We start from the raw sequence: 26,046 nt of genomic DNA, 5'->3' as shown, positions 1-26,046 counted from the left end.
AATGTGTTGACAGACTTACAGCTGTGGTCTTCATAAGCCCGTTTGTGTTTAATAAACTGGGGCGACATAAGAAGGTCCCAGCATGGTGCACCGGACGAGATCACCTGACCTGCAGGTCTAAAGTTGAACTTCATCACCCGCCCAGCCTAAAAAGCAGAATGAGTTTAAATCTGCTCACTAGATTGCCTTGCTTTGCATCCTTATACCAGATTTTACTCTTGAGTTATTTTCATTTCAGAGGATGAAAGATATAATCCTTTTTAAAAAGCTTTTTCTGAATGTGTCCAACATAAGGAGGATAAATACAAATATACGAGTTTGAAATGGAATCAGTGTTGATGGATGTCTATTCATTTATTTGTGTGATTCTGTTGATGTATTTTCAAATAAACTAGAAAGATACAGCTTTATCTTATCATTTATATCAGAGGAGGTTACATAACACCTTGTATGGTGTTGGTTCAATTATTTTAAATGTTACACATTCATCATCAAATGGTTCCCGAGTGCAACCGTGGCTGCAGCTCACCGCTCCTCTAGGGGATGGGTCAAATGCAGAGAACAAATTCTACACACACCTGTGTGTGTGTGACAACTAGTGGGTCTTTCACTTTAAATAAATATTTGATTGCACTGTATGTTCCGGGGGTAGGAAGTCCTGGTCCTGGAGTGCCGCTGTCCAGCATATTTTAGTTTTTTCCCTGTTCCAACACGTCTGATTTAAATCAGTAGGTGACATACAGGCTTCTGCAGAGCTTGATGAGCAGCTGAAGACGTGAATTAACCAATCAATTAGGTGCGATTAGGTGGATAGCAGCACTCCAGGACCAGGATAGCCTACCTCCTATGTTCTGATAAGAAATCAAACATGCACTTTTGTGTAGTTATAACTGAAAACTCTAGAAATGTATAAACATCCTAAAACCACACTTTAGGTTAATAAAGAAAATTCACTAAATGTAAATAACTTGTATAAGCTTCCTCAACGCACGTTTGCAAAAAGGTTATCTACACATCACTAAGATGTCTCTCTCCTTTTCCTTGATCAGACATTTAAGTTCAGTTTGTTTCAAGTAGCACCTCGGCATCAGTCTCAGTGTTTTATGAGAGTTCAACAATCTCACGCATTTCCCAGCATTGTTTTTCTTAGCTGATGAAATAAATTAACTTTGGATAAAATGTGTGGGCATGCCATGCCTTTGTGTTGCTAGTTTATTTCCTTTAAATGTGCAGTAAATTAGAATTTTAAAGTGAAATAGTCACAAAACTGTCTAGCAGCTGGCTGGCAGATTGTCAGTGTGTCTCTTCTTTTTAAAAAGCTGAAGACGGACTAACCCCGACTTCACGCTGGCGGCATCAGCAGCACAGAACGGTTTACTCGCTTGCTTCTCTGGGCCAATCCACACCGGGAGAGTCTCAACCACAGAGCGGCTTCTCCGCTGTCCTCCACGTCGGACTTGCTAGATCACAAAATCCCTCGAGACTTCAAAGGTCATGGTTTGTTTATGCCATCCGCCGCCATTAAACCCAAAAGAAGCAGAAGAAGGAAATAATGTTTGAAATCATTTTTAGACGTTCTATCTAATGTTGCGCCTCTCCACCGCCAGGATTAAAGCCATAAAAAACACAGTTGAACTTTTCGAAAAATGCTGAGAGTAAATAAGCCGTTAGGTCACTTGTATAATCTGCATAGATATGAAATCGTGTCACTGCAAAAATCTTTTACTTTGAAAATTACCAGACGCTTACCAATGTTGTGTGAGTTCCTGTCTAGCCCTTTGTTAACCGCGGTAACTGACGTATCCCATGAATGCTCACGGCAAAAATAGAACTGGATCCTATCTTTAACGATGTGGCATGGTAAGCTGCTTCTGGGATACTACTGAAAGTGTCCACGCTTCAGGGATTAATCCTATGAGCCATAATGGATTCTATTTGAAACTGCCACGTTCTGCTGCCATTCTACACCGCTAACGCCTCTATTGTGAAGTCGGGGTTAGTCTTTGTGGACAATATGTCCCATCTCTTTATTTGCTGGTTCCAGAGCCAGTCATATGTAAGCCCAATGGGGTTGCCAAGTTGGCCCCAGCAAAAACTGCCGAGCCATCATTTTTTATTTAACAGTGGCCGGCAAAAAGCAACAGAATTTTGGAAAGAATGTTAATCAGTAAACAGGAGCAACCCAGAAGTTATTTCTTTTAACCCTATGAAGCCACGGCATCTTTTTGTTTTATTCTAGTATCGGGTAAAGAAGGCTAGAGGCTAACGTTAAGCTAACTGTGAATTAGAAACAAATAGTCCTCTCGAAAATTTTCTCAAGGTTCTTTTTTCACTTACTAACAACTCGATATTATAGTGAAATGTATTTATTCACTTATCAACTGAATGTGTATGACTTGTCGCTTGTTTTTAAGAATCATCTGGCGCTAAACCATTACTGGCAACAAGTGCTCAGCGTGGACTTGTTTGTTTTGATACATGTGCTGCAGTACCCAAATTTAACCACAGGATGTCACTCGTACTTCATGCACCTTTAAGGTACAGATTTTGGTCCAAAAAGGTCCCATAAACTCTGAAGCTTATAAACCAATTAATTCTGTTATTTTATAGAATGTTTGTATGGGTATAAGCTCAATTTGATGCAATATATAACTAGATGTTTATTCACTTTACGTAGTTAACTTGTTTGTCTATGATCTAGATCAGTGGTTCCCAACCTTTTTCCCAAGGGACCCGTTTTTTTACCAGTAAAATTTTTGACGACCCCCTCCCATTCTCTCTTCCAGTACAAACAGTATTAAGAAATGATAAAATTGTTCAAGCACATTTTACTATGCTTTGATTTAATCGATGACAGTTAGTAGGCTCCAGTACAGAACAAAGTCATTAACAAAACCAAACAGAGCATAATGTGCTTAACAGTTTGTATTACTTTTCTGAAAACATTGTTTCTTGTAAACACTGAAAAATCAATCATTCCTTTCAATAAACGTTTGACACATAAAAAATACACTGCGCAAAATGTACTTAAATGTGTATATTACTGATTCCATGCTTTCGTTCTTTTTAAACAAAGAAACAGTTTTGTTTACCTGTTTTGTAGCTACAGTTTCGCCGACGGCTGCCGACTTCTTCAGGCTGACGCTGATGGTGGCGCGTCACTTCCTTCTCCGTTTATCTGCGGGCAGCAGAGGACGTTGTCGCCCTCTACTGCCCGCTCTCCCCTCTCCGATGATGCAGTCCCATGCGTGGTCCAGCGTGTAAACTCCGTCGTCCCTGTTCATGGTCCCACATCCACGTCTCCTTATCTCGATTGCTTCCTTGATCCATCTTTTGTATTTTTGTTGTTCAGTGGTTATGATCCGTGTGTTGTCCCAGTCCATTATATGGTTTTCTCTTGAGCAGTGATCTGTTACGGCTGACTTCTTTATTGTACTTTCTGCTTCTTCTTTTGCTGCTCTTGTGTGTTTTCGATTTGCCTCTTTCTTGCACTCCTTTCTGTGTTCTATTGTTCGTGTGTTGAGTTGGCGTCCTAAGATGTTCAAAGAGAAATACGGACAACAAGGAACGAAGGACTTCCGCCGTTTGGAACGATTACACCAGAAACGCGCACGTCTAAGAAACCACCTTCGCTTCTGTTTAAGATGCCGGGACGAAAACATCACACCCACAAGCCTACAGCTGAAAACATCGATCCGGACCAAGACAGCACAAAATATAATAGAAAGAGCACAGAGAGCACTACTCAAGGAGAGGTTGAGGAACGTCATAACCAAACAGAGGCGTGTGGAGGACGAACTGGAAAGAGGACACCTGGACTTGAAAAGGAATTACAAACTTGATAAACAAATGGAGGAACTAACTAAAGGACACTTGATGGAAAAACAGGAAAAAGAGTTCATAAAAGTAAAAGAAAGACACATAGAGAAGCTAAACAAACTCATAAACAAGAAAAAGAGGGGAGAAATACAAGGCAACTCCACACCAAACTCATGGGTATGTAACATTTCACAATACAAACTAACAGAAGCAGAAGAGAGCATATTAAAGAAAGGTTTAAACTTTGCAGTCACACCAAAAGTAATACCATATGATGAATTTATTGTAGCAACAGAACTAGCATGTCAACAGATCACAGATGAGGGAAAGAAAGCAGAACTCAGAAATAACATAGTTGGGATATTAAAAAACAGCCAAATTCAACACAGCAATATTACAAAAGAAGAACAATCAGCCATGACAGCTTTATCCAAAAATGAACAGATAATTATTCTACCGGCAGACAAAGGAAGAACCACAGTAGTTATGGACAGAGAAAAATATAAACATCAGATGAACCAGATGCTAGAGGACAAAAATACATATGAAATACTTAAAAAAGATCCAACAGAAAACATAAAGAAAAACATGAAAAAATTACTGAAGCCACTGCACGAAAAAGGCAAAATAACAGAAAAAATGTACAAACACTGGATTCCCACGGGGAATATAACACCAAGAATATATGGAACGCCAAAAATACATAAACAAAACACCCCACTTAGACCAATAGTTGACAGCATAGGTACACCAACATACAACATGGCAAAAGATATCAGCAGAATCATCAGCCCGTTATTAGGAAATACAGACCAACACTGCAAAAATAGTATAGAACTGGCAAAAGAACTAAAGGAGATCACAATAGAAGACGACATACTCATCTCACATGACGTCACATCCCTGTTCACAAAAACACCAACCCAAAAAACCATAGACATAGTAGTTAATAGAATCAGACAGGGCAAGACTTTACGCAAAAGGACAAACCTCACAGCAGATGACATAGCACAACTGATAGGACTGGTAGCTAACTCCACTTACTTCACATGCAATAACATAATATACAAACAACTGGAAGGCTTCGCCATGGGTAACCCGTTATCAGCCACCCTGTGCGAGTTTTTGGTGGAAGACCTTGAACAAAAAGCCATAGCCACCGCCCCCCCAAACTGCAAAATAAAACTATGGAAACGCTACGTGGATGACATAATGGAAATCATACCAAAAGGTCAAACAGAAACACTAACACAACACTTAAACAATATTGACGACACGGGCAACATAAAATTCACTTATGAGTTAAAAACAGAAGGCAGCATAGCTTTTATGGATATGAAAATCACCAGGCAGACCGACGGGACCCTAAACATAAACACATACAGGAAACCAACACACACAGACCAATATCTATTATGGACATCAGAACACCCCACCATACACAAAATGTCAGTAATCAGAACATTATATCACCGAGCAAACATAATAACAGAAGAGAGAGACCGTAAACAAGAAGACAAACACATACAACACGCTTTAAAGACCTGCGGATACCCAATATGGGCAATAAACAATGGAAAACAACAAACAAAAACAGAAAGCAAAGAACAACCCCAAAAAAGAACTAGAAACCCAGAAAGACAAGAACCAAAACCAGTGATAACCTTACCATACTTCAGAGGCATAACGGAAAAAATAAGAGCAACAATGAAAAACACAACATAAACACACCAACAAAACCATACACAACAGTTAGAAACAGACTAGTACACCCAAAAGACAAAATATCAGCTGGACAAAAATGTGGAGTCATTTACGAAATCCCATGTAAACTCTGCAATAAAACATATATAGGAGAAACCGGACGCCAACTCAACACACGAACAATAGAACACAGAAAGGAGTGCGAGAAAGAGGCAAATCGAAAACACACAAGAGCAGCAAAAGAAGAAGCAGAAAGTACAATAAAGAAGTCAGCCGTAACAGATCACTGCATAAGAGAAAACCATATAATGGACTGGGACAACACACGGATCATAACCACTGAACAACAAAAATACAAAAGATGGATCAAGGAAGCAATCGAGATAAGGAGACGTGGATGTGGGACCATGAACAGGGACGACGGAGTTTACGTGCTGGACCATGCATGGGACTGCATCGTCGGAGAGGGGAGAGCGGGCAGTAGAGGGCGACAACGTCCTCTGCTGCCCGCAGATAAATGGAGAAGGAAGTGACGCGCCACCATCAGCGTCAGCCTGAAGAAGCCGGCAGCCATTGGCGAAACTGTAGCTACAAAACAGGTAAACAAAACTGTTTCTGTGTTTAAAAAGAACGAAAGCATGGAATTAGAACCTCGACACAGCAAGAACACACCTAAGATGTGTATATTACTGTTTATACTAGAATATTTACCGTAAACGCTGTGATTAATCAACCAGTCCCATCTTTAATGAACTTTTGACACTTGAAAATAAAACAGTGAGCTGAGCAAAATGTTCTTAAAAGTGTGTTACTCTTTCTGTACTAATTATTTCCTGTCTTAATATCAGTAAACTTTTCACTCATGAAAAAAATGTGAGCACAATGTAGGCTATAAACAAGTAATAAATAAAGTTTTAACCCCTGAAAGTGGAGAGGTCCTGGCGACCCACTGAGAGGCTTTGGCGCCCCCTTGTGGGGGTCAGGACCCCCAGGTTAGGGACCACTGATCTAGATCATCAACAATTAAAACGCTGGGATTGGTTGAACATTTTTGAGTGAATAAATAATTAAAAGATGTATTTTTTCTAATGCCAGCAGATAGTCCTAACCTAACTGCGGATGAGACGTCAATGGGCAGCAATGAGTCGGTATCATCACAGTCGTCATCGGCCTCGACCTCCGAGCTCGCTACAGATAAGACCGAGCACGCATCGTTGACTGCCAGCCTCAGCTCAGACAACGACTCCCGGTGAGTCTCTCCACAGGCTTTTATTGTGATTAGAATTAAGAAATGTCATCATCACACAAGCAGGTGAGCAAATTGAACAACTGAATTTAAATTTATGTTCCTCGTTAAAGTTGGATTCAATTACTCGTGAATGTTCCAACAGGAGCTATGAAAGTAACTTCCTTGTGGATTTTCTAACTAATTAACTAATTTTGCTCCTTCCCTCTCTGTTATACTTGTGCATTTTAAGAGAAACTAATGAAAACAATGAGTACAACTGATGCTGATCAATTATTAACAGTTGCTCTTTGTTAAACATTTGCAGTGGGAAAAGTCCATTTACGACTTTCCAGCCTTTCCTGTCTGTCCTCTGTCCCTCTTAAGTCCTTGGTTCTTTTTGTTGTTTCCAGCCCAGAACTTGCCTTGAATGCTGATGTGAGAGATGAATTATTGGGGTATGCTGCAGATGTTAGACTCACTGCTGTGTCATGTCTACAAATTCACCTTGAGATAGACTGTCTCTCATTCACCGTCTCATTTTTCTTCTCTATTTCCGGAGAAAAACAAAGGTTGTTAAATTAAAACGAATTTACCTCGGGGCTTGACAGGACAGCACGGTCCCTTTACTCTGTGACCTCTGTGGGTGTATGTCTGCTTGTGTGTAGGCATGTTAACAGTTTTCTAAACAGACAAGACTCTATATGCATTATGTAACCTACTGCTTATTATTATAATTTTTTTTGTGGGTTTCTTTTATTTGTGTGTTTTCCCACATATGTTGCCTCATGTTGGAGGACGGAAGGAGTAACCAGGAGGAGGTCGTAAATCTCAGCTCTTATTTGTTTGGAAGACAGGTGGCCGTGCGTTGGCCGTGCGTTGGCCGTGTAAATCGTATTGACATTGGAGCGATATTCATCTTGTTTACCCTTATAGCCACGGCCCCTGTCCCTTTATGAAGACTTGCGCCATATGTCACAGGGTGTCGCCCTGGCTTTGGTCACTCATAAATCTTAGCGTGTGAGATGGTAGAGACCTGTTAGCGCAGCACCTCGCTGGCGTTAAACCCAGGGATCCGGCTTAGGTCAGAGCCAAAATGAGCAGGGATTGTTAAATAAATGACTTCCAGGCAGCCGCTGAAATGTAGTTTGCTGTGCCCAAACATGCACCTGGACAACAGTATATTTTAGTCAGTTTGCTGCAAGATGTGCACAGTCATACACAAATGCATCCTGACTCACAATATCTTCCAATAACTTTTTTGTGGACTGTAACATGATTTATAATCTTGGTGATTTCCAGTGACTCGCCTCATTTCTCCTCCTCAAATTCAGTCACAGTTTATCCCAGTGGCTCTGTAGCCCCAAGTTACATATTCAGGGTTTATTTTTTTCTTTATACTGCCCTATCTCCAGCTCTCCTGGTCTCCTACAGGCAGACAGCTGTGGATCATAAGATTGTGGATCTGAGCTGATTTCCTGCCCACCCAAACTGGCAGTGGCTGAGTGAGCAGCTGGGCTGTAGGTTTGATCCTCCTTTCTACTAGAATCAGTCCTAAATCCCACTGCTGCCCATCTTCCTTTAGAATAAAGGGAGATGATAGCCCCTCTCATCCCCAAGTCAGATCCTTGCCAGGATCAACAAGGCTTTGACGCTCGAGAGTGAAATTCCTGCAGTAATGAGAAGCAGCACTTTACTTTTGAGGATGAATTCTTCTTCTTCTTTCTATTAACCCAGCCGTGTGGTATGTGCGAGATAACCCTGATGTTTAAATGATGAACAAGAACCTTTTTTTTTTACATTGTTTCATTTAGAAGGGATATAAAGTTTTGCTCATACACGTTTTGAGAATAAACTTCACATTTTTATATCTACAAATGGTACTAAAATCAGGAAGGAAAATTTTCCCTTGCTTATGCATAAAATACGTTTACATTGTTTTTTTATTGCATATAAAACCCAGTTCATGCGGTAGGATTTTTTTTTATAGTCAACCGATTTTCAAAACATGGGAAACCACACACGTGTTCATAAAAATCATTATACATATTGTGTGGTGTGCAGCAACTTGGCAAAGACCACCCACTACACATGAACCACTTCCACCCATGGACATTCCCCGCTTAGATGGAAAATCCCATGTCACGTCGCCTTTCTGATTGACTGCACGTCATGTTCAACAGGCAGTACGTTGGTTTGTTCCTACTAAAATGAAACAACATGTTTGAAAGCCTGTATTTATGATCAGAATTGTCCCGGCATCTTTCCAAGCAGTCCAGAGCGCACATAACACACCACACAGGGTAGGATTATCTGATAAGATTGTCTTTAGAGCTGGTACAAAAATCATACTCAACTTTAAGATTGTCAGGCTGGACAAAAATCTGCATCGTTCTTCTTCCGGTCGGTATCAAGATGGCGCCTGTGCTTGGCTTAGCCGCGGTCACCGGCCACTTTTTCAAACTTTTCTCCACTAACCTCCTCTTTTCCACCTTGCTCCTGTCTGCGATCCTCTTCAGTAGTGTCCCTGCTACCATCTCCTATGATCGCCAGACACTTTTGTTCTTCCGTTTGTTCACGATCGCCCAAGATGCATCGAGGACGTACCTTCCTGTTTTTTTATCTGAGTGACGCACTGGCCCAGAGCCAAACGACGATCTCATCCAGCACGCCTCCAGCGATGTTTGTCCGGTCCCAGGAAAACGTTGGAGGAAAAGAGGTAAATGAGCAGGAATCCAGGTGAGAATAAGACTTCTCTTAAAGCGTGGTTTATCTAGTAAACATCGGCGTGATCTTCTAGCTTCTTGTCCTTTGGCGACTTGAGCACCACTTTCGCATTCCCGCCAGGCTGCGTTGCGGCGCGGTTTCTCCGTCCAAGTTTTATAAGGTCGGTTTATCTTCATTCCTCAGTGGTTTCTCCTCCTGTTCCCTCCATAAGTGGTTTTTATAAACACCGTGGATCTAACCCTGCTAATTTACGTTCACTAACTCCAGCTGTTTCTGTAGTTTCTGATTCCTCCACCTCACTCAGCATGACTCTATTAAATACCCGCTCTGTTAACAATAAGTCCTTCCTGCTCAATGAACTAATTCTCTCTAAAAACCTGGATTTTCTGTTTCTGACTGAAGTTTGGCAGCAAACATCTGATTATTCTGGTCTGGTTGAACTCTGCCCGAGTGGTTATTCTTTTCTTAAACAGCCCCGGGGTTCAGGTCGTGGTGGAGGCCTAGCTGTTGTTTTCAGAGACCATCTTCCATGTAGCTCTACAAGCTCTGGTCACTTTGCTTCCTTTGAACTGCAGCTGATTAAAGTCAGGCGTAAGGACCCGTTCTACTGTGCTGTGATCTATCATACATCTGGTCCAAACAGTTCTTTCCTTCAGGTGTTTAGTGACTTTCTATCCTCCACTGTGAAGCTGTCCAGACTGGTGATTGTTGGTAATTTTAACATCCACGTTGATGATCCCTCTGATCACTTTGCCATGAACTTCTCCAGCCTTATGGACTCCTTCAGCTTTACCCAGCATGTTTCTGGCCCCACACACACTGGGGGAACACTCTGGACCTTGTTTTTACCCTGGGTCTAAATGCTGACAGTGTTTGTCCTGAGGACGTTTATATTTCAGATCACCATTGCATTTTCTTTAACTTGTCAGTTTCTGCATCCCCACCTACTGCGTTCCGTATGGTTAGTTCTCGTTTTCTTAATGAGAGCACAGCTAGCAATTTTTCTGTTGCTTTTGATCCACCCTGTTCTTCTGATAGTGACCCAGATTCCTTAACTTCTCAGTTTAACGAGAACTGCCTCTCCATTCTGGACAACATATGTCCTGTCAGAACCAGATCGGTTCCTGCAGTGAGCCCTACTCCCAGGTTTAATGACAGCCTTCGCAGCCTAAAGCGCCAATGCAGAAAAATTGAGCACTTGTGGAAGAAAACCCATCTCCACGTCCATCTGCTGCACCTAAAGGATCTTATGACATCCTTTAATTCTGCAGTCAGAGACGCGAGGGTTTCCTACTTCTCCAACCTGGTGTCCCAGAGCAAAGGGAACCCCAAGGTGCTGTTTAACACCATCAGCAGCATCGTCTCTCCTGCCTCTCCTACAGCCTCCATCCACTCTGTTGCAGACTGTCACCAGACTGTCTGTCTTTCTTTGTGGACAAAGTCAATAAGGTTAGATCTAGCATCTCTCCTTCAGCCTTATCTCTGCCCCTCCCGACTCCAACCAAGCCCATCATCCTAGATAGCTTTGCTCCTGTTTCTTTGCCTGAGTTAACCAAACTAGTTAACTCTATGAAAACCTCTGCATACCCCCTCGATATCTTACCGTGATCTTTGTTTAAAAGTGCTTTTCAGTCAATCGGTCCCAGTGTGCTCTCTATAATTAATGCTTCTCTGGTTTTTGGTCAGGTCCCTGCTTACTTTAAGAATGCTGTAATCCACCCGCTTCTTAAAAAAACGAGTCTTGACCCCTCTCTCCATAGCAGCTTCATACCCATCTCTAAACTTCCGTTCATCTCCAAGATCTTGGAAAAGGTTGTGGCTAAACAACTCACAGCTGCTCTTGATGAACATAACATCCATGATAGCTTCCAGTCAGGTTTTCGTAGAGCTCATTCTACTGAAACAGCTCTTCTTAGGGTCTCTAATGACCTTCTGACTCACAGTGATGCAGGGGACTGTTCTGTTCTGGTCCTGCTGGATCTGACTGCAACCTTTGACACTGTTGACCATCACCTTCTACTGGAGAGGCTGAGAGACTGGGTAGGCCTATCAGGAAATGCTCTGGAGTGGTTCTCCTCTTATCTTTCTGAGCGCTCCTTTTCTGTGGCCGTCTCCAAGTTTAGGTCCTCCACCACCTCTCTTACCCATGGTGTCCCACAAGGTTCTGTGCTGGGGCCTCTGCTCTTCCTCCTCTATCTGCTCCCTCTTTAGCACATCCTGAGCTCCTTCAAAGGAATCTCCTACCATCTTTATGCAGATGACATCCAACTGTACATCTCCTTTAAGCCCCATGAGTTGTCTAAGCTGCAGCTGTTACACACCTGCTTAGACTCTATCAAAACATGGATGGCTGGGAGCTTTCTTCAGCTGAATGAAGATAAGACTAGATCCTCATCTGTGCCCCAGACAAGCTGGTTCCCAAAGTCAGAGACTCTCTTGGTCAGCTTGCTTCTCACACCAAACCTTCCCTCAGGAATCTTGGCGTGACCTTTGACCCAGCTCTCACCCTGGATTCTCATGTCAGTTCTCTTGTTCGCTCTTCCTTCTTCCATCTCAGGAACGTTGCTAAGCTGAGTCCCATTCTGTCCCGCTCTGAACTTGAGACAGTTCTCCACACCTTCATCTTCTCACGCTTAGACTACTGTAACTCTCTTTTCACGTGTCTGAGCAGAACCTCCCTGAACCGTCTACAGGTGGTTCAGAATGCCTGTGCTCGGCTTCTGACCAAGTCCTCCAAACACACCCACATCACCCCGCTTCTCCTCCAGCTTCACTGGCTGCCAGTCAACTTCAGGGTTCATTTCAAGATCCTGGTTCTGGTCTATAGGACCTGACATGGACAAGCACCATCTTACATTGGTGATCTTCTTAGTCCCTACACCCCCAGCAGGTCCCTGAGGTCCAGTGATCAAAGCCTACTGGTTGTGCAGCACCAGGCTAAAGACCAAAGGTGACAGATCATTTGCTGCTGTGGCCCCCAGACTCTGGAACTCTCTCCCCCTGAGCCTGGGATCAGTGGACTCAGTGGTCTCCTTTAAAAAGCAGCTGAAAACTCACCTGTTCAAGCTGGCTTTTGTATGACCTTCTTCACCACTCTCTCTTTATTCTGCTCTCCCCACCTATTCCACCTTCCTCAGGATCCACTGATTTCCCTCTTTCCTATTCACTCTCTCTCTTTCTTAACAATTTGTTTTTAATCATTATTGTCTATTTTTTGCTTTTTTGCTTCTTCTTCTTCTTCTTCTTCTTCTTCTTCTTTTTCTTCTTTTGAGAGGGGTGCGCGTGGAGTTCAGGGGCCACAAAGAGGGGGCCCATGGGCCGCCTATTGAGTACCGCTGAATTAGACCTTTGTATTTATGGCTACGATGTGTACTAAAATCACTAAAATCAAGGCATTGTAATAAACCAATTACAAAACTATGGAAACATTTATTAAGCACTGACTTACAACAATGTATAAATATAAATTAAAACTCAAAATTTAAAGTTTGGCCTTGGCCCCACTCATGTAATAATAATTGCGTTTAACGAGCCACTGCTGCAAATAATCTCTCATGAAGTTATTACTTCCCACCAGAAGATAGTGGAGATGTGTAACTTCAATGTCAGCAACACTTTTGGGTGTTTATATTGAAATGTTCAGAGTTTATAGAGTTTGAAAACAAGTCCCTAGTATACAGTCATCTCCACACATTTTTACCACTGTTGACATTTGTTCTACTGCGAACTGCTGAGTTTTAGGTGCATATAGCCCACCTGTTTGAATAAAGCATCAACGTTTTTTCCACCAAAGGCAGGATTTATTTTTGCCACGCGACTGCCTCATGGGGGTTTAGTGCCCATGGACATTGTGCGCCCTTCGGTGGTAACTCTTTGCAAGACACCCACATTGTAACAATGGAAAATGTTAAGTATATAAGCATAAGCATATAACTACAGTTCCCTGAAGGAGAAGAATGAGGTACAACACATATAGAATTGGATATCATGCCCCCGCGTGGCCTGACTGAATGAAGACAACTTTAGTCACGCCTTTAGGCCACATGACGAGTGACATGGGGGAAGGCTCTGCCTGCATACAAATACCCCTTCTGACACATTACGCTCCAGTTCAATGACCATTCTTCACCGAGCCCGGCTGAACAGCGGGACAACAAAGGTGTCGTACCTCATTCCTCTCTTCCAGAGAACAGTGCTTAAATGCAGAACTCAATATTCCCTTTCAGTTGATTCATTCACTACAACTAGGGCTGGGCGATATGACGATTTTAGACAGTTTTACGATCTACACATCTGACGGTCTGTCATTTTTGAGAGACCTTTTTATCACAATTCACAGCTCTGCTGTTGAATTTCTGCCTCTGAATAAAAATGGAACTTACCTCAGGCGAATGACACGCCTTTGTTTGACCCTTAACCAATCAGAGTGAGTCATAGTAATATATTAGTGCCCCGCTTGTTTTCACCTGTGTGTGAACAAACATGGCTTCGGCCGCGGCTGAGCGACAACAAGGTTTTCATTCCGAAGAGGAACGCAGGGTTTCCTTAGCGCGCGACGCTAACAACTTAGCGACGTGACATGTCTCGGAGAAAGCGTAAAAACACGTTGGACGTTTCTTCTGAAGCAGGAAAATAACACTTCTTAAGCAGATCACGACGTCGCCTCGACTCGTTCACCCTCTGCCGAGCCGGACTGAGCTCGGACTGTCACTGGGTCGTTGGAGCTGCCCCGTGACTGCCTGATGGAAAACCAGCGGGTTTTATCAGACTCGTAGTGTTTCTTGTTTTTGCTGGGGACCCCTGTATTTTACCGCTCCCTCCTGCAGTCTTCCCCTATTACAATTTAAAATGATTTTGTAAACTCCGTGTATCAATAGAAACAATCTCTGCCAGCTGCAGTAAATGTAGTTTCCAAATAATAAGAGGTGCATTCATCTGTGTATCTCCTTTGATCCACATTAGTGATATTTTCAGCACCAGAACAGTGAAGCAATGAAAGATTCCTGAGTTTGTTAGTAATTTTATTTATTAGGTGCATCTAACCTGTTCTATTTTTCTCTGAAATGAGATCAAATCAGTGCTTTTATGGGTTGTCTCCAATCTGCACTGGAAAATTTTACTTTATTTAGAGACTTGTTGCAGAAAATATTCAGAATGCGCAGTTTTTTGCTACCACAAGCGATCTCTGGTCCAGCATCACATCAGAGCCGTATTTGAGCTTAACTATCCACTACATGAGCAACTGGGAGCTACATAGTATTTTGAACAAGTTAATGTTTGCACAATACGTTTGCAATTGACATGTTTGCACTTTAAATATGTTTACGATTTTAATTTATGTTAAGTTACTTGAAAAACGAGAAAAACTGATTTTTGTAATTGTTTCTCTCAGGGCTTTTATCATCTCTGGTGTGAGTTTAAAATATAAGTGTGTTAGCACTGTGCTGATTATCCCTAATATGAATAAATGTTTATTTATTCAATGTTTCTCTTCTTTAATACGCATTTGAAGTTATGCTATTCATGGATTAAAAATTGTGATAAAATCGAAATCGTGATAAAATATTGGAAAAATCGTGATATTCTTTTTTTGCCATATCGCCCAGCCCTAACTACAACACATATAATATGGGACATACACTGATGGGCCAAAAAACAAGATGCCAACAAAAAAAAGTTCACACACTCACATTTTGCTAGCCTGCCTTTAACTTTGGTTATGGCCCATAAGCTTTGGTTATGTTTCGATAAGCTTCTGCAATGTCACAAGATTTATTTCCATCCAGTGTTGCATTAATGTTTCACCAAGATCTTGCATTGATGATGATAGTCTGACCAAAGTCTTCTCTTTCACATCCCAAAGATTCTCAATGGGGTTAAGGTCTGTACTCTGTAGTGGCCAATCCATGTGTGAAAATGACGTCTCGTGCTCCCTGAACCACTCTTTCACTATTTAAGCCCGATAAATCCTGGCATTGTCATCTTGGAATGTTTTCGTGTCATCAGGGAAGATGGAATAACCTGGTCATTCAGTATATTCAGGTAGTCAGCTGATCTCGTTCTTAGAGCATATCCTGTTGCTAAACCTAGACCTGACCAACTGCAGCAACCCCAGGTCATAGCACTGCCCCCACAGGCTTGTGCAGCAGGCACTAGGCATGATGGGTGCAAATTTTGATGATCACTAAACAGTGTAAGGTAGCCTGTATGCTCCACAGAAACACAGCTCAGCCCCAAAATGGTGGTGTTGCTGGACGTTTTGCCCAGTTTTATGGCTTTTTGTCAAACTCTGAACCAGGAAATGGCTGCAGGCAGTGAAACAGAGGGCAAAAAACACCTGAGCAACCAGTGACCCCGCCCCCTAGCCAATCAGCATCCAGAGTCACAATGATGGCCCAAGTCAGCTTTGCCAGGTCACTCAACAGAGCAGGGACTAAACACAGGGGAGAAACTAGAGGGAAAATACCGAACTGTGCCCATTGAAACTGTCGTTGGGCCAAGCCGTGCTGCTCCGAGTTACCGAGTAGTGCCCCTGGAAAAGTAGCTGTAGTCTTTGATATTGATATTTGCCCAAATTTTTATATGGTTTCTTTTTAAAATACACAAAGAAAAAAGGTGTGTGCTGATGCACTACTATAGGGAACAGATACACTGCAAGCTTTTGGGGGGATTAAAGAGCAGCTGTTTACAAGCATGCTGCTGAGATGGGAAGCATGATGGTATGTTATTTAAAAATGATGGCTGAGTCACCTCGAGCCTTTTAATAAACAAATAGTTAATGAATGATATTTGTGAGTTTGATGCTATTTAATTCTAAATGAGTAGCTTTTTTATTATTTAAATGCACATGTGAGATACGTATATGTTGTAAGAAACAAGCTCATTTGGGACGAGGGATGCTAGGATTTATCTTCATTAAATTATCGATGAGTAGTTCAGATGCATCAGACACCAGCTTCACTCGTAGATTATCCAACATGTTTGGGATGTATCGCAAAAGGCTGTGACCCGACTCGTTCATTATCAGTAGGATGTTGTTTGCAACACTGGATACTTGAAGATTAGGCAAGAGATAACAATAACCAAACCAAATGACCAAAACAACTACACGCCTCATTTCTCATCATTCTAGTTTAGAACAGCAGAAAACAAGATGGCCAATAGGCATTATTCAAAGTAATGCTTGTCCTTTAGTTTTTATTTTTATTTTTATTTTTTATTTTTTTGGTTTGTTTGTTTCTAGTCCAGCTTGAAGGGCCCTGTTTCTTTCATTGTTTGATGATATGGCGGACCATCCCCATATGGTTTAGACCTTTCAGGGCTGAGCATCCCTAGAATCCCTCCTGGGTTGGTTTTTGTGATTCACGCCTCCTGCAGGTGGGTTAAGTGTTGGTGCTCCTCTCCGCCTCCATTTAGCTGTGACCCAGGCAGGCAGTGATTGTGCTTGGGCCCAGGTTAATGAGTGGATTTGCTGCACTGCAGCGCACTGTCCCCCCATGCTGATGTGGAGCAGCTGAGCACCACAGTGGTCCCACACTGCTGCAGAGCAATAAATCACCCACAGTCAAACCAGGTCCGATCTGAACAACCACCACTGGGGATGGACACACGCGCCAAGGGAGATGCAGTGGAGTAAAAAAAAATTTAAAGTGAGGAAGGTAGAGGAAACAATGCAGAGCACGAGTCTTGCACTGCTTGTTCACCTTCACCAAAATAAATAAATATCTTTAACATGTTTTCCCGTAAAGCCACCTCTTTCTCCTCCATCAGTGCCAATGTAACCACTATTCACAACATCCTCCCAACCTCCAGCCCCTCCCCAACTGCTCACTCTAATTGCCTTTATTAACGTCTCTATGGGAGCGGCAACTAGAAGCAATTTGCTCATTATGTGCTGTATTAGCACTGGCCCTGGGGCAGGCATGGAACACAGAGGGAAGACTGGCTGAAAGTCCTGCTCCCCTCTGCTGCTCTCTGCCTACAACAGGACCCCTGCCTCCATGCTTGTTGGTCTCAACAACAACAACTAGAGCCAAGCACATCTACTACTGTACCTGTACTGACCTTTCACTTTCAGACCAAAAAACGTTGCACATGCAGCCTCTGGATTTAAATAATTTTGAATATTTAAATATGAGAGAATTTGCACCTCCTGCTGTTTGTTTTCCACTTTCATGTTCTCTCCAATGTGACACATGTGTAGTGTAATGGTTTATGGCTCTTTTATGAAAGAGGAACCATTCTACATATTAATTTGAGATATAAATTTTAATAAATTAATAACCAAATTTTATAGAAATAAGAAGACTCAAAGGTTGTTTTCATCGATAAACTGACAATCATATCCGTGTGTCTGTGTTTCAGTTCAATGAAGAGACAAGTTTGAAATTTAAGAATTTTAATTCTTCAATTTAAACTAATGATTTGAAATGACAATCATAGGAAAAATGATCAACATTGGCCACCTTGTTGGACAATCTTTAACAGTTGATATTTTAAGCTTGCACAAATAGACCTTGTGTTGGATGTGCTAAGATTTGAGAATGATGGAATTATGACTGCGTGCATGTATGTGTGAGATTGCTTCAGGGAGAGAAAAGGCGAATCTGAGTGAAAATGATGGTTTGAATTAAACTTAGTTCTTATTAGAAAACTGCACCAGAACGCAATCTATTGTGTTCTGCCTCACCGATCGTGGGACCCTCTTTTAGATCCGGACGTCACAGGAGGATGTTTCATCCAGATGACACCTTGGCTGGCAGAGAAGACGAAGGTGTGCTGACGGTCCGGTCCAGAGTTGACCTTGGTACACGTTGATGAAGCGTTATACAGATGCGCTTTCTCAAGTTTAAATTAACTCAGAAATCAAAGACTCTGGGACGAGTCTGCGTTAGCTGGTTGCATTTTAGCTATCCTGTCCTATCCTGGGAAGAGCCGACGGGGCTCCGTTCCCCCGTTGGCGTTTGTTCAGCACGTCCGCTCTCTCTCGTTGTCAAACCCGAACTGACTAACTTACCAAAACCCACTTCTCTTCCCAAAGCAAACTTGTGTGTCAGAGCAAATGTGTTTTGGAGTTACTGTGAATGCAGACCTGTGTGAGCGAGTGTGAAGGTCATCACTAAAACATCTCCCAAAACATTATTTAATTAAGTATTGATTAATTATAGTTCATTATGATTACCCAAAGCATAATAATAATTCATTTGATTAAAATACATTTATAATGAGTAAAATGGTAAAATGGTTATTTAGCATTAATAAACAAAGGAAAGGAAGTTTAAGACTCTGTTTATTATGACTAGCTTTCCTGTGAGAACTCCTTCTTCTGGAGACCAGATGTTCGGTTGTTGTGGGATCGTGTAGACTCGCTGGCGGCTCAGGTCTTTATCTGTGGGTGAAAGTTGCTGGTGACCCAGCTTCGACCCAGCCGGGCAAATACAACCTTTGGCACAGAAAAACCCATACTTCCTCACGCTACACATGTTTAATGCATTCAATACAGAGAGATTATTAGACTAGTTTTAGGATGAGAAATGTCCATTAGTTTGGTTTCTTCACCGTTGAAACATTAATAGGTCAGTGCAAATATTTTTAAAATTAGAAATATTTAATAAATCAACTTCTCTAAATCCGAGACCGTGGTCTTAAATCGGAAAAGGGTAGAATGCCTTCTCCGGGTCAGGGATGACGTCCTGCCTCAAGTGGAGGAGTTTAAGTATCTCGGGGTCTTGTTCATGAGTGAGGGATAACTGGAGCGTGACATCGATAGGCAGATTGGTGCTGCATCTGCAGTGATGTGGTCATTGTACCGATCAGTCGTGGTGAAGAGAGAGCTGAGCCGGAAGGCAAAGCTCTCGATTTACCGATTGATCTACGTTCCTACCCTCACCTACGGTCACGAGCTTTGGGTAGTGACCGAAAGAACAAGATCACAGATACAAGCGGCAGAAATGAGTTTTCTCCGCAGGGTGGCTGGGCTCTCCCTTGGAGATAGGGTGAGAAGCTCGGTCATCCGGGAGGGGCTCGGAGTAGATCCGCTGCTCCTCCATGTCGGGAGGAGCCAATTGAAGTGGCTTGGGCATCTGGTCAGGATGCCTTCTGGACGCCTCCCTGGTGAGGCTTTCCGGGTACGTCCAACTGGGAGGAGACCCAAGGGAAGACCCAGGACATGCTTTAGGGACTATGTCTCTCGGCTGGCCAGGGAACGCCTATGGATTCCTCCGGAAGAGCTGGCCCAATTAGCTGGGGGGACGGAAGTCTGGGCGTTCCGTCTTAGGCTGCTGCCCCCGTGACCCGACTCCGGATAAGCGGCTGAAAATGGATTGATGGAAATATTTAATTATAGCTTTCAGTATGCAGTTGAAATAGCAGATATTCAAGGTAAATATTGAAATTTTCTCTTTTGCAGTTTATTATGTGTGGCTGCTGAGACTCTATGTGTTTCTTCATTTAATTTATGAAAGCAAGTTGTCCTTTCTGTCGTGGGAAACAGTCTGCCTGCTCTCAATAATTCATCAGCAAACTGCAGCACAGGAGAATACACTCAGATGAAACTTTCTCATTCTTTAGTCAAGTATGATGTGATATTTATTTTCCTTAATACTATTAGCTAATACGTTTGACCCATCACTTAACTTTTCCCTGCAAAAGCCCAATTTATGCTTTTCCGTCTGCGTCGGTGAGGAAACATTCAACATTAATCTGTGGTTGGGAGGGCTCTCCAACAGTCTCACAAGGACAGTCAGAGTCCCTGTCGAGCTGACTTTTCGAAACATCCGTCGAACGAGACAGAGAGCACTAGCTTGTGATTGGCCAGGACTCTCCTTCCTTTAAATTTGTCAACAGCACTGCCATTGCCCCATCAAACAAATTGAAAGAGAGCAAAAAGCTCAGAAAATAGGAACATTTTATTCACCCGTGACTGAAGGAGTATAATGATGCACATCAAGCGTTTTATTCATGGACGGAAATGATGAGGAATGTGGGTTTAGAGGTGGCGAGCGCATGAAGAGGTGGAGTAGAACGAGGGACAAATTTGTCCGTGTTAAAAAGTCTCTGAAGTACAAAAACAATACAAAATAAACATAATAGTTAATACACTATCTTAGACCGGATACATGACAGAATACCACAGAAAAGCGCTACGCCCTCTGTTGTCCTGGTGGGAATTGCTTTGCCACATTCCCAAGGTGTTGGTGAAGTCTGAAGGCAAATATCCTCTGTCAATGTGTGTGTCTCTCCCTCAGTGAGCTGACACAGAAGCATAAATCAGACTTACCAGTGCTGAATGATTTAATGTAATGATAAGTTAAAAGCAGCACATCCTTTCAATCAAGCTTTTGCTTAGTTTTGTTTAACAGAATATTTCACTTATAGTAGATAGAGTAGTGAACAATGTTGACATTAGGGCCGCCACAAACGATTATTTTGATTGCTAACCCATCACTGATTATTTCAGAGATTAGTCGACTAATCTAACCTTACGCAAATGTTAGCTTGTCACACTGGCATGTAGCTAAATGATAGACGACCTTCACTTGTACAATGCCTATCAGAGTCAGAGGACTCCAAAGCACTTTACACTACAGTAAATCATTCATCCATTCACACAGACATTCACACACTGATGATGAGCTGCAATGCCAGTCTGGTTTGTTGGACTTGGACTAAAAATTGAGCTGACACCTGGCCCTGCAGTCTGCTTCTAGCACATTTCCTGCATGTTTTAGATAATGAACACAACTGATTTATTTGATTTAATTATGGACCACTCTTGTAGACACTAATGAAGGCTGAGGAGACATTTCAGCTGTTACATTAAGGTGTTAAAAAGACAAACACACAGTGGGGGGACTAGGGGGGTGCTAAAAACAAGGCAAAAATGCCTAGTCTCCCTTTAAATTGACAATGTGTAGTTTTTACCGTTAATCTCTGGAAATATCCATCAAAATGTGGTAGTAAATGAATTAAAAGATGCCCAGTTGTTGAAAAATATTGGCAGTTTCATAACACATAACTATACAAATCTGTTAAATACATGGAGCGGGTCGTAGTCTCTGGGCGAAGCCATATTGGATGCCATGTTTCCTTCAACGGAAGCCCTTGAGGACAAAACACATTTACTGATTTGTTACAAATGGTTACAAAACTTTCACCAATAATAAACATTGTTTTACACATTTACCTCTTCACTCATTGCCAGTGATGAAAGGGAGTCTCATGTTGATGTTATTTTGCTGGAGGTTGCGCTCTCAGGGATTTTTTACCCTAATGGCCATCCGTTGGTAAGGTCTTGCTCAAACACAAAAATACTGCTTGCTTGCATTGTTTTAGGTAAAGGTATTTAGGGAAATTACACACTGCCACTTTAAGCTCATCATAATTGTTTGGACTTTTCCAGTGAAGCAATGGCCGATTTCAAACACCGTACTGCGCATGTGTGTCAAGGGCAGGAAAAGCAACAGAATGTAGCAGCAGTTTTAAATAATGAACGATGACTTCAAGTATTAAATATGTCATCAATAATTTGGGTAGTCAATGTAAATGTGACTAATCAATACATTTTGGCAGCAGTAGTTTACATTCATCAATATGAATAATCTGTTGTGATCGTCTACAGATCCCGTCTGTTAGCTGCATGTGGAGCTTCAGGTGAGAGTCAGCCTGCTGCCACGACAGCTGCTTCTGAAAAAGAAAAGCAAGAGCAAAGGTAATCCAGTCTTCTAAGTTGATAAAAGCTTCTTTTCATAATTTTATTGGCTAAATTTTACACTTTAGACAACTTTTATCAACATTTAGAAACTGTTTTCTTACTAGTCCTATCTTGAATGTTTACTTAATAGAATAACCTGCTCTGCCATTCGTCTACCTTCTATTTAGAAATAAATAATGTCCTTGACTTTCATATTTTCATCAGTCCTATAATTTGGTTACTTTTTAAGGGTTTTAATGCAGTCTTCACACTGCAGCAGACTTCGTCCTTGTCAAACCACAAATGGTATCTGGAACTGACGAGTTTGGGAAAACGCTCACACAGAACTATTTTCTGCTCGCTTTAGTTTGGGAGATAAAATCACTTTCAGTGCCCCTGAATGCTGCTGGGAAGTATGCAAAGAGCTTCGGCCAATCCATTAAGGATATTTTCATGTAAATACCAGCCCCACATTTTGCATAATGCTGTAAATAAAAGCATTCCTGCAAAATTCCCAATAGAAGAGCTCAGATGAACGTCATTTCATTGAAAACTCTGCTTGATCTTTACTTTGCATCGTCTTTCTCCTCCTTCATTCCGTAATCTTGTGACTCGACACACAGAATATGAAATATGTATCAGAGCGTCCTCTGCTGATGGCATGATTCAACACGTTTTTGTTACTTGAGTTTGAGATAATAGTTTCAAGCATTGTGCAGGACGAAATTGCCGTGGCAACAGTCTTCATGTCCTGTCGGTGGAATGGCGTTATTATGATATATTTATTAGACTAAACTTTGTGGAGGAATACGTTTGATTTCTTTGATGAAGCTTACAAAGCGTGGAGGGAGGTGCGTTTCAGTAGTTAAGAGTTCCACTACAATTTTTTTAACTATCTCCCTGTAGATGGGAGCGGTTTCAGCTGAGCTAAACCTCCAACAAGCATCGCCTCTTCTCACTGTGCGTTCATGAACTCACAGGTGCATATCGGTTGCTCCCTAATCTGTCTAGATTAGAGATTGGGCAGGAAACAATTGCCCAGGTCATCTGTTGGTACTTTTTCCTTATTTTCCAGCATGGCCAATTCTTGCTGTTTCAGACTAGCAAGGAAATGAACAAGCGGACCCCAGGCCCAGATTGAACTGTGCGGTAATCCTCCCTAAAGCTTGGCCAGCTCACTGATTGCCTTCATTTTTCAGTGTCACCGGCAGGAGAGCCAAGGCAGTGTACCCATGTGAGGCAGAGCACGACTCGGAGCTCTCCTTCCAGGTCGGCGCGATATTCAGCGCTGGTAAGTGTTATCGCCCGGACCAGTCGCTCACTCAGAACCTGCTTGAGAATATTGGATTTAGAAGTGGGATGGGGGGACTGAGCACCCAATCTGATCTTGAGTTGAGGAGAGAAACGAGGAGAGGTGGAACGGTGAGGGGTTAGGTAGGAGACACAAGCTAACTTTAAGGAAAAAGCTTGTCTGAGCTTTAATCATTACAGGAATCAACATAAACCTTTGTTTGTCAAACTCTATTTTAAATAGACTTATAGTGTGTTTTCAGTTTTTAAACATGTATCCGTGTTTTTGATGAGTGATCCAAGGCTTCAGAGCACGCTACTGACACTATTGCTCTGTAAAATCGAATTGTTAAAGGGGCATTATGGAAGTTTGACAGCCAAAACGTGTATAGAAATAATAAATTTCTTCTTAATACATTCTCCTGCAATGCCCTGGTCCTGTAGAATGAGCCCTGGCATTTTTATTGTGATTGCCTGTTTTTCTGTAAAATCACAGAAAAAGAGAGCTGCTAGGGTCGAGCAGGCTGCTTCATGCACGTTCACGCTCAGGCGTAGCCCTCCGAACCGTTCTTTGAATGTTGTTTCAGCTGTCATCAAGGATATAAATGTTACAGATACAGAAGACGCCACTGGCGATTTAGCTTGCCTTGTAAGATTTTGGGCTTTTGTGCAGAAGACCCGGGTTCGATTCTGGACGTGAACATAGTTGTTTTAGAGATTCTTTTTTACATTAATGATATATTTTTTTACAGTAAGATGCCCAAATTTTTATTTGAGACTCGTCGAACGGCATTGAATTCACAGATAAAAAAAAAGATGTGGGTTCAACTTTCATTTTGGAACATTTTTTCAAGCAAGGGAATGAAATGATCTGAGCATGCAGGAGGACTGACCCATCATAAACCTTTGTCGGCTGTGCTGAAGAGAAAGGTACAGAACCAAATTATTTAATTAATTAGCTGCACGTTCTCCTGTCCTCTGTCCTCCGGGCCACACTCACACACACACACACACACACACACACACACACACACACACACACACACACACAAGGACACACACACACACACACACACACACACACACACACACACACACACACACACACACACACACAAGGACACACACAAGGGACTGTCAGCTCTCAGAGCTCTGTGAAGCTGACCCCAGTCAGCTTCACAGAGCTTCGTCTCAGCTGTTATTTTCGTTAAAGTGTGTGCACGTACAGCATGCGCGCCTCGTGCACGAGCCTCCTATTGAAGCTGTCGTTACGCTTTTGGCCTGAGGGGGCAATTGCGAGCATAAAAATTCAAAACTCCGTAAAGACCCTTTAAAGTCTAACCAATAAAATTTGTGTTGTTACGGCTGGTGCCTGTGTAACAATTTTCACTAAGGTTATTTAAGTGAATCTTACCCACAACCTTTTAGTATATTTTACCAGAAATTGACATCTAAAAAGTATGTGAAAAGATTTGTTCAATTCAAATACCCTTTTTTTGAGTATTATTTAGCATTTCCAAAAAAAGTAGTTTTTACAGTGTACTTAACTATGACCAAATCAAGTTGAGATGTAAATATATTTTTAGTACTTAAAAAATAATCTTTACTGTGCAACTTTTTGCACAAAAGAAAAAAAAATAATTCCAGCTCTCCTGCATTTCCTGAAAGTGTCACCTGATCCCATCTTCACAGTAGTGGATGTATTTGGAAAGAGAGGTGCTTTTATTTTCCTCTTGTAAATGCCTGCAGCATATTTTTTATTATTTTATTTTATTTCTTGCTGTGTTTTTATTGAGGAAAAACAACCTCAAAATACAAATATATATATATATATATATATATATATATATAAGTATATTGTGAAGGAGTTGTGCTTTTACATTTTAGATACTGGAATTTGTCATTTTTCTATTTTATTGAATTAAGCTTGAGCAAAAGTGAGATTTCATTGAGCTGGAACTCCTTGATCTCAAGGAACAAAAACTTTTGTTACAAAGAATTCTACAGGAGACATCAGCATCAGTGGAATATCCGTCCACCGACACTATTGTTGGGCCGACCAATCACAGACATGCGCTCTCCGTTGCATTAGACAGATAGTTAAAAAACTGGGCTTGACTCAGTTCGTTCTTGAGTGCCCTTGGGGAGCCCTTGCATCAACAAATAACTGCGTCACTGCTCGTAGAAATATAAACTAGGCTTTACCCTGTCTGTTGACCCCACCGCCACCCATCACCCTCCCCCTGTGGTATTGTCCCCATGGTGACTCTGTTGTCCTCCCATGTAGTGACCCAGTCCAGAGAACCAGGCTGGCTTGAGGGGGACCTGGATGGAAAGAGGGGCCTCATCCCTGAAAACTACGTGGAGATGCTGTAAAACCAAATATAAAAAATAGAAATATTTATATTTATGGACACATTTCTGGCATTCACCAAGGATTCACCGTTGACCTTTTTTCAACATGAGTTACTGTAACTCAATCTAGACACATAGATTTTGCTGCATTTGCAAGCTTGGCCAAGTATTCAGCTTCACCCCAGTAGATGCAGATTGGGAATGTTCTCTCTATGTTCTGCTGTATGTCATGATG

At 41.9% G+C, this 26,046-nt stretch overlaps 1 protein-coding gene across 3 annotated transcripts in view; it reads left to right on the top strand.

The window, feature by feature from the left end:
- arhgap10 (Rho GTPase activating protein 10) overlaps positions 1 to 26,046 on the top strand; it is an 80,371-nt gene extending 54,325 nt beyond the window's left edge. Inside the window, exons 20-23 of one of the 3 annotated variants that reach the window (XM_015963780.3) lie at positions 6,619 to 6,772; positions 22,095 to 22,184; positions 23,366 to 23,457; positions 25,744 to 26,046. In XM_015963780.3, coding sequence (XP_015819266.1) covers positions 6,619 to 6,772; positions 22,095 to 22,184; positions 23,366 to 23,457; positions 25,744 to 25,832 — 425 coding nt within the window. In that variant the 3' untranslated portion in view covers positions 25,833 to 26,046. Of the gene's footprint in view, positions 1 to 6,618; positions 6,773 to 22,094; positions 22,185 to 23,365; positions 23,831 to 25,743 lie in introns of those variants that run through there. The other 2 variants (XM_015963781.3, XM_070550074.1) reach the window with 2 other exon arrangements.

The sequence above is a fragment of the Nothobranchius furzeri genome, chromosome 4 (assembly GCF_043380555.1).
Source record: "Nothobranchius furzeri strain GRZ-AD chromosome 4, NfurGRZ-RIMD1, whole genome shotgun sequence".
Taxonomy (NCBI): domain Eukaryota; kingdom Metazoa; phylum Chordata; class Actinopteri; order Cyprinodontiformes; family Nothobranchiidae; genus Nothobranchius; species Nothobranchius furzeri.
The sequence above is the reverse complement of the archived record's forward strand: the minus strand, read 5'-3'. Positions and strand labels throughout refer to the sequence as shown.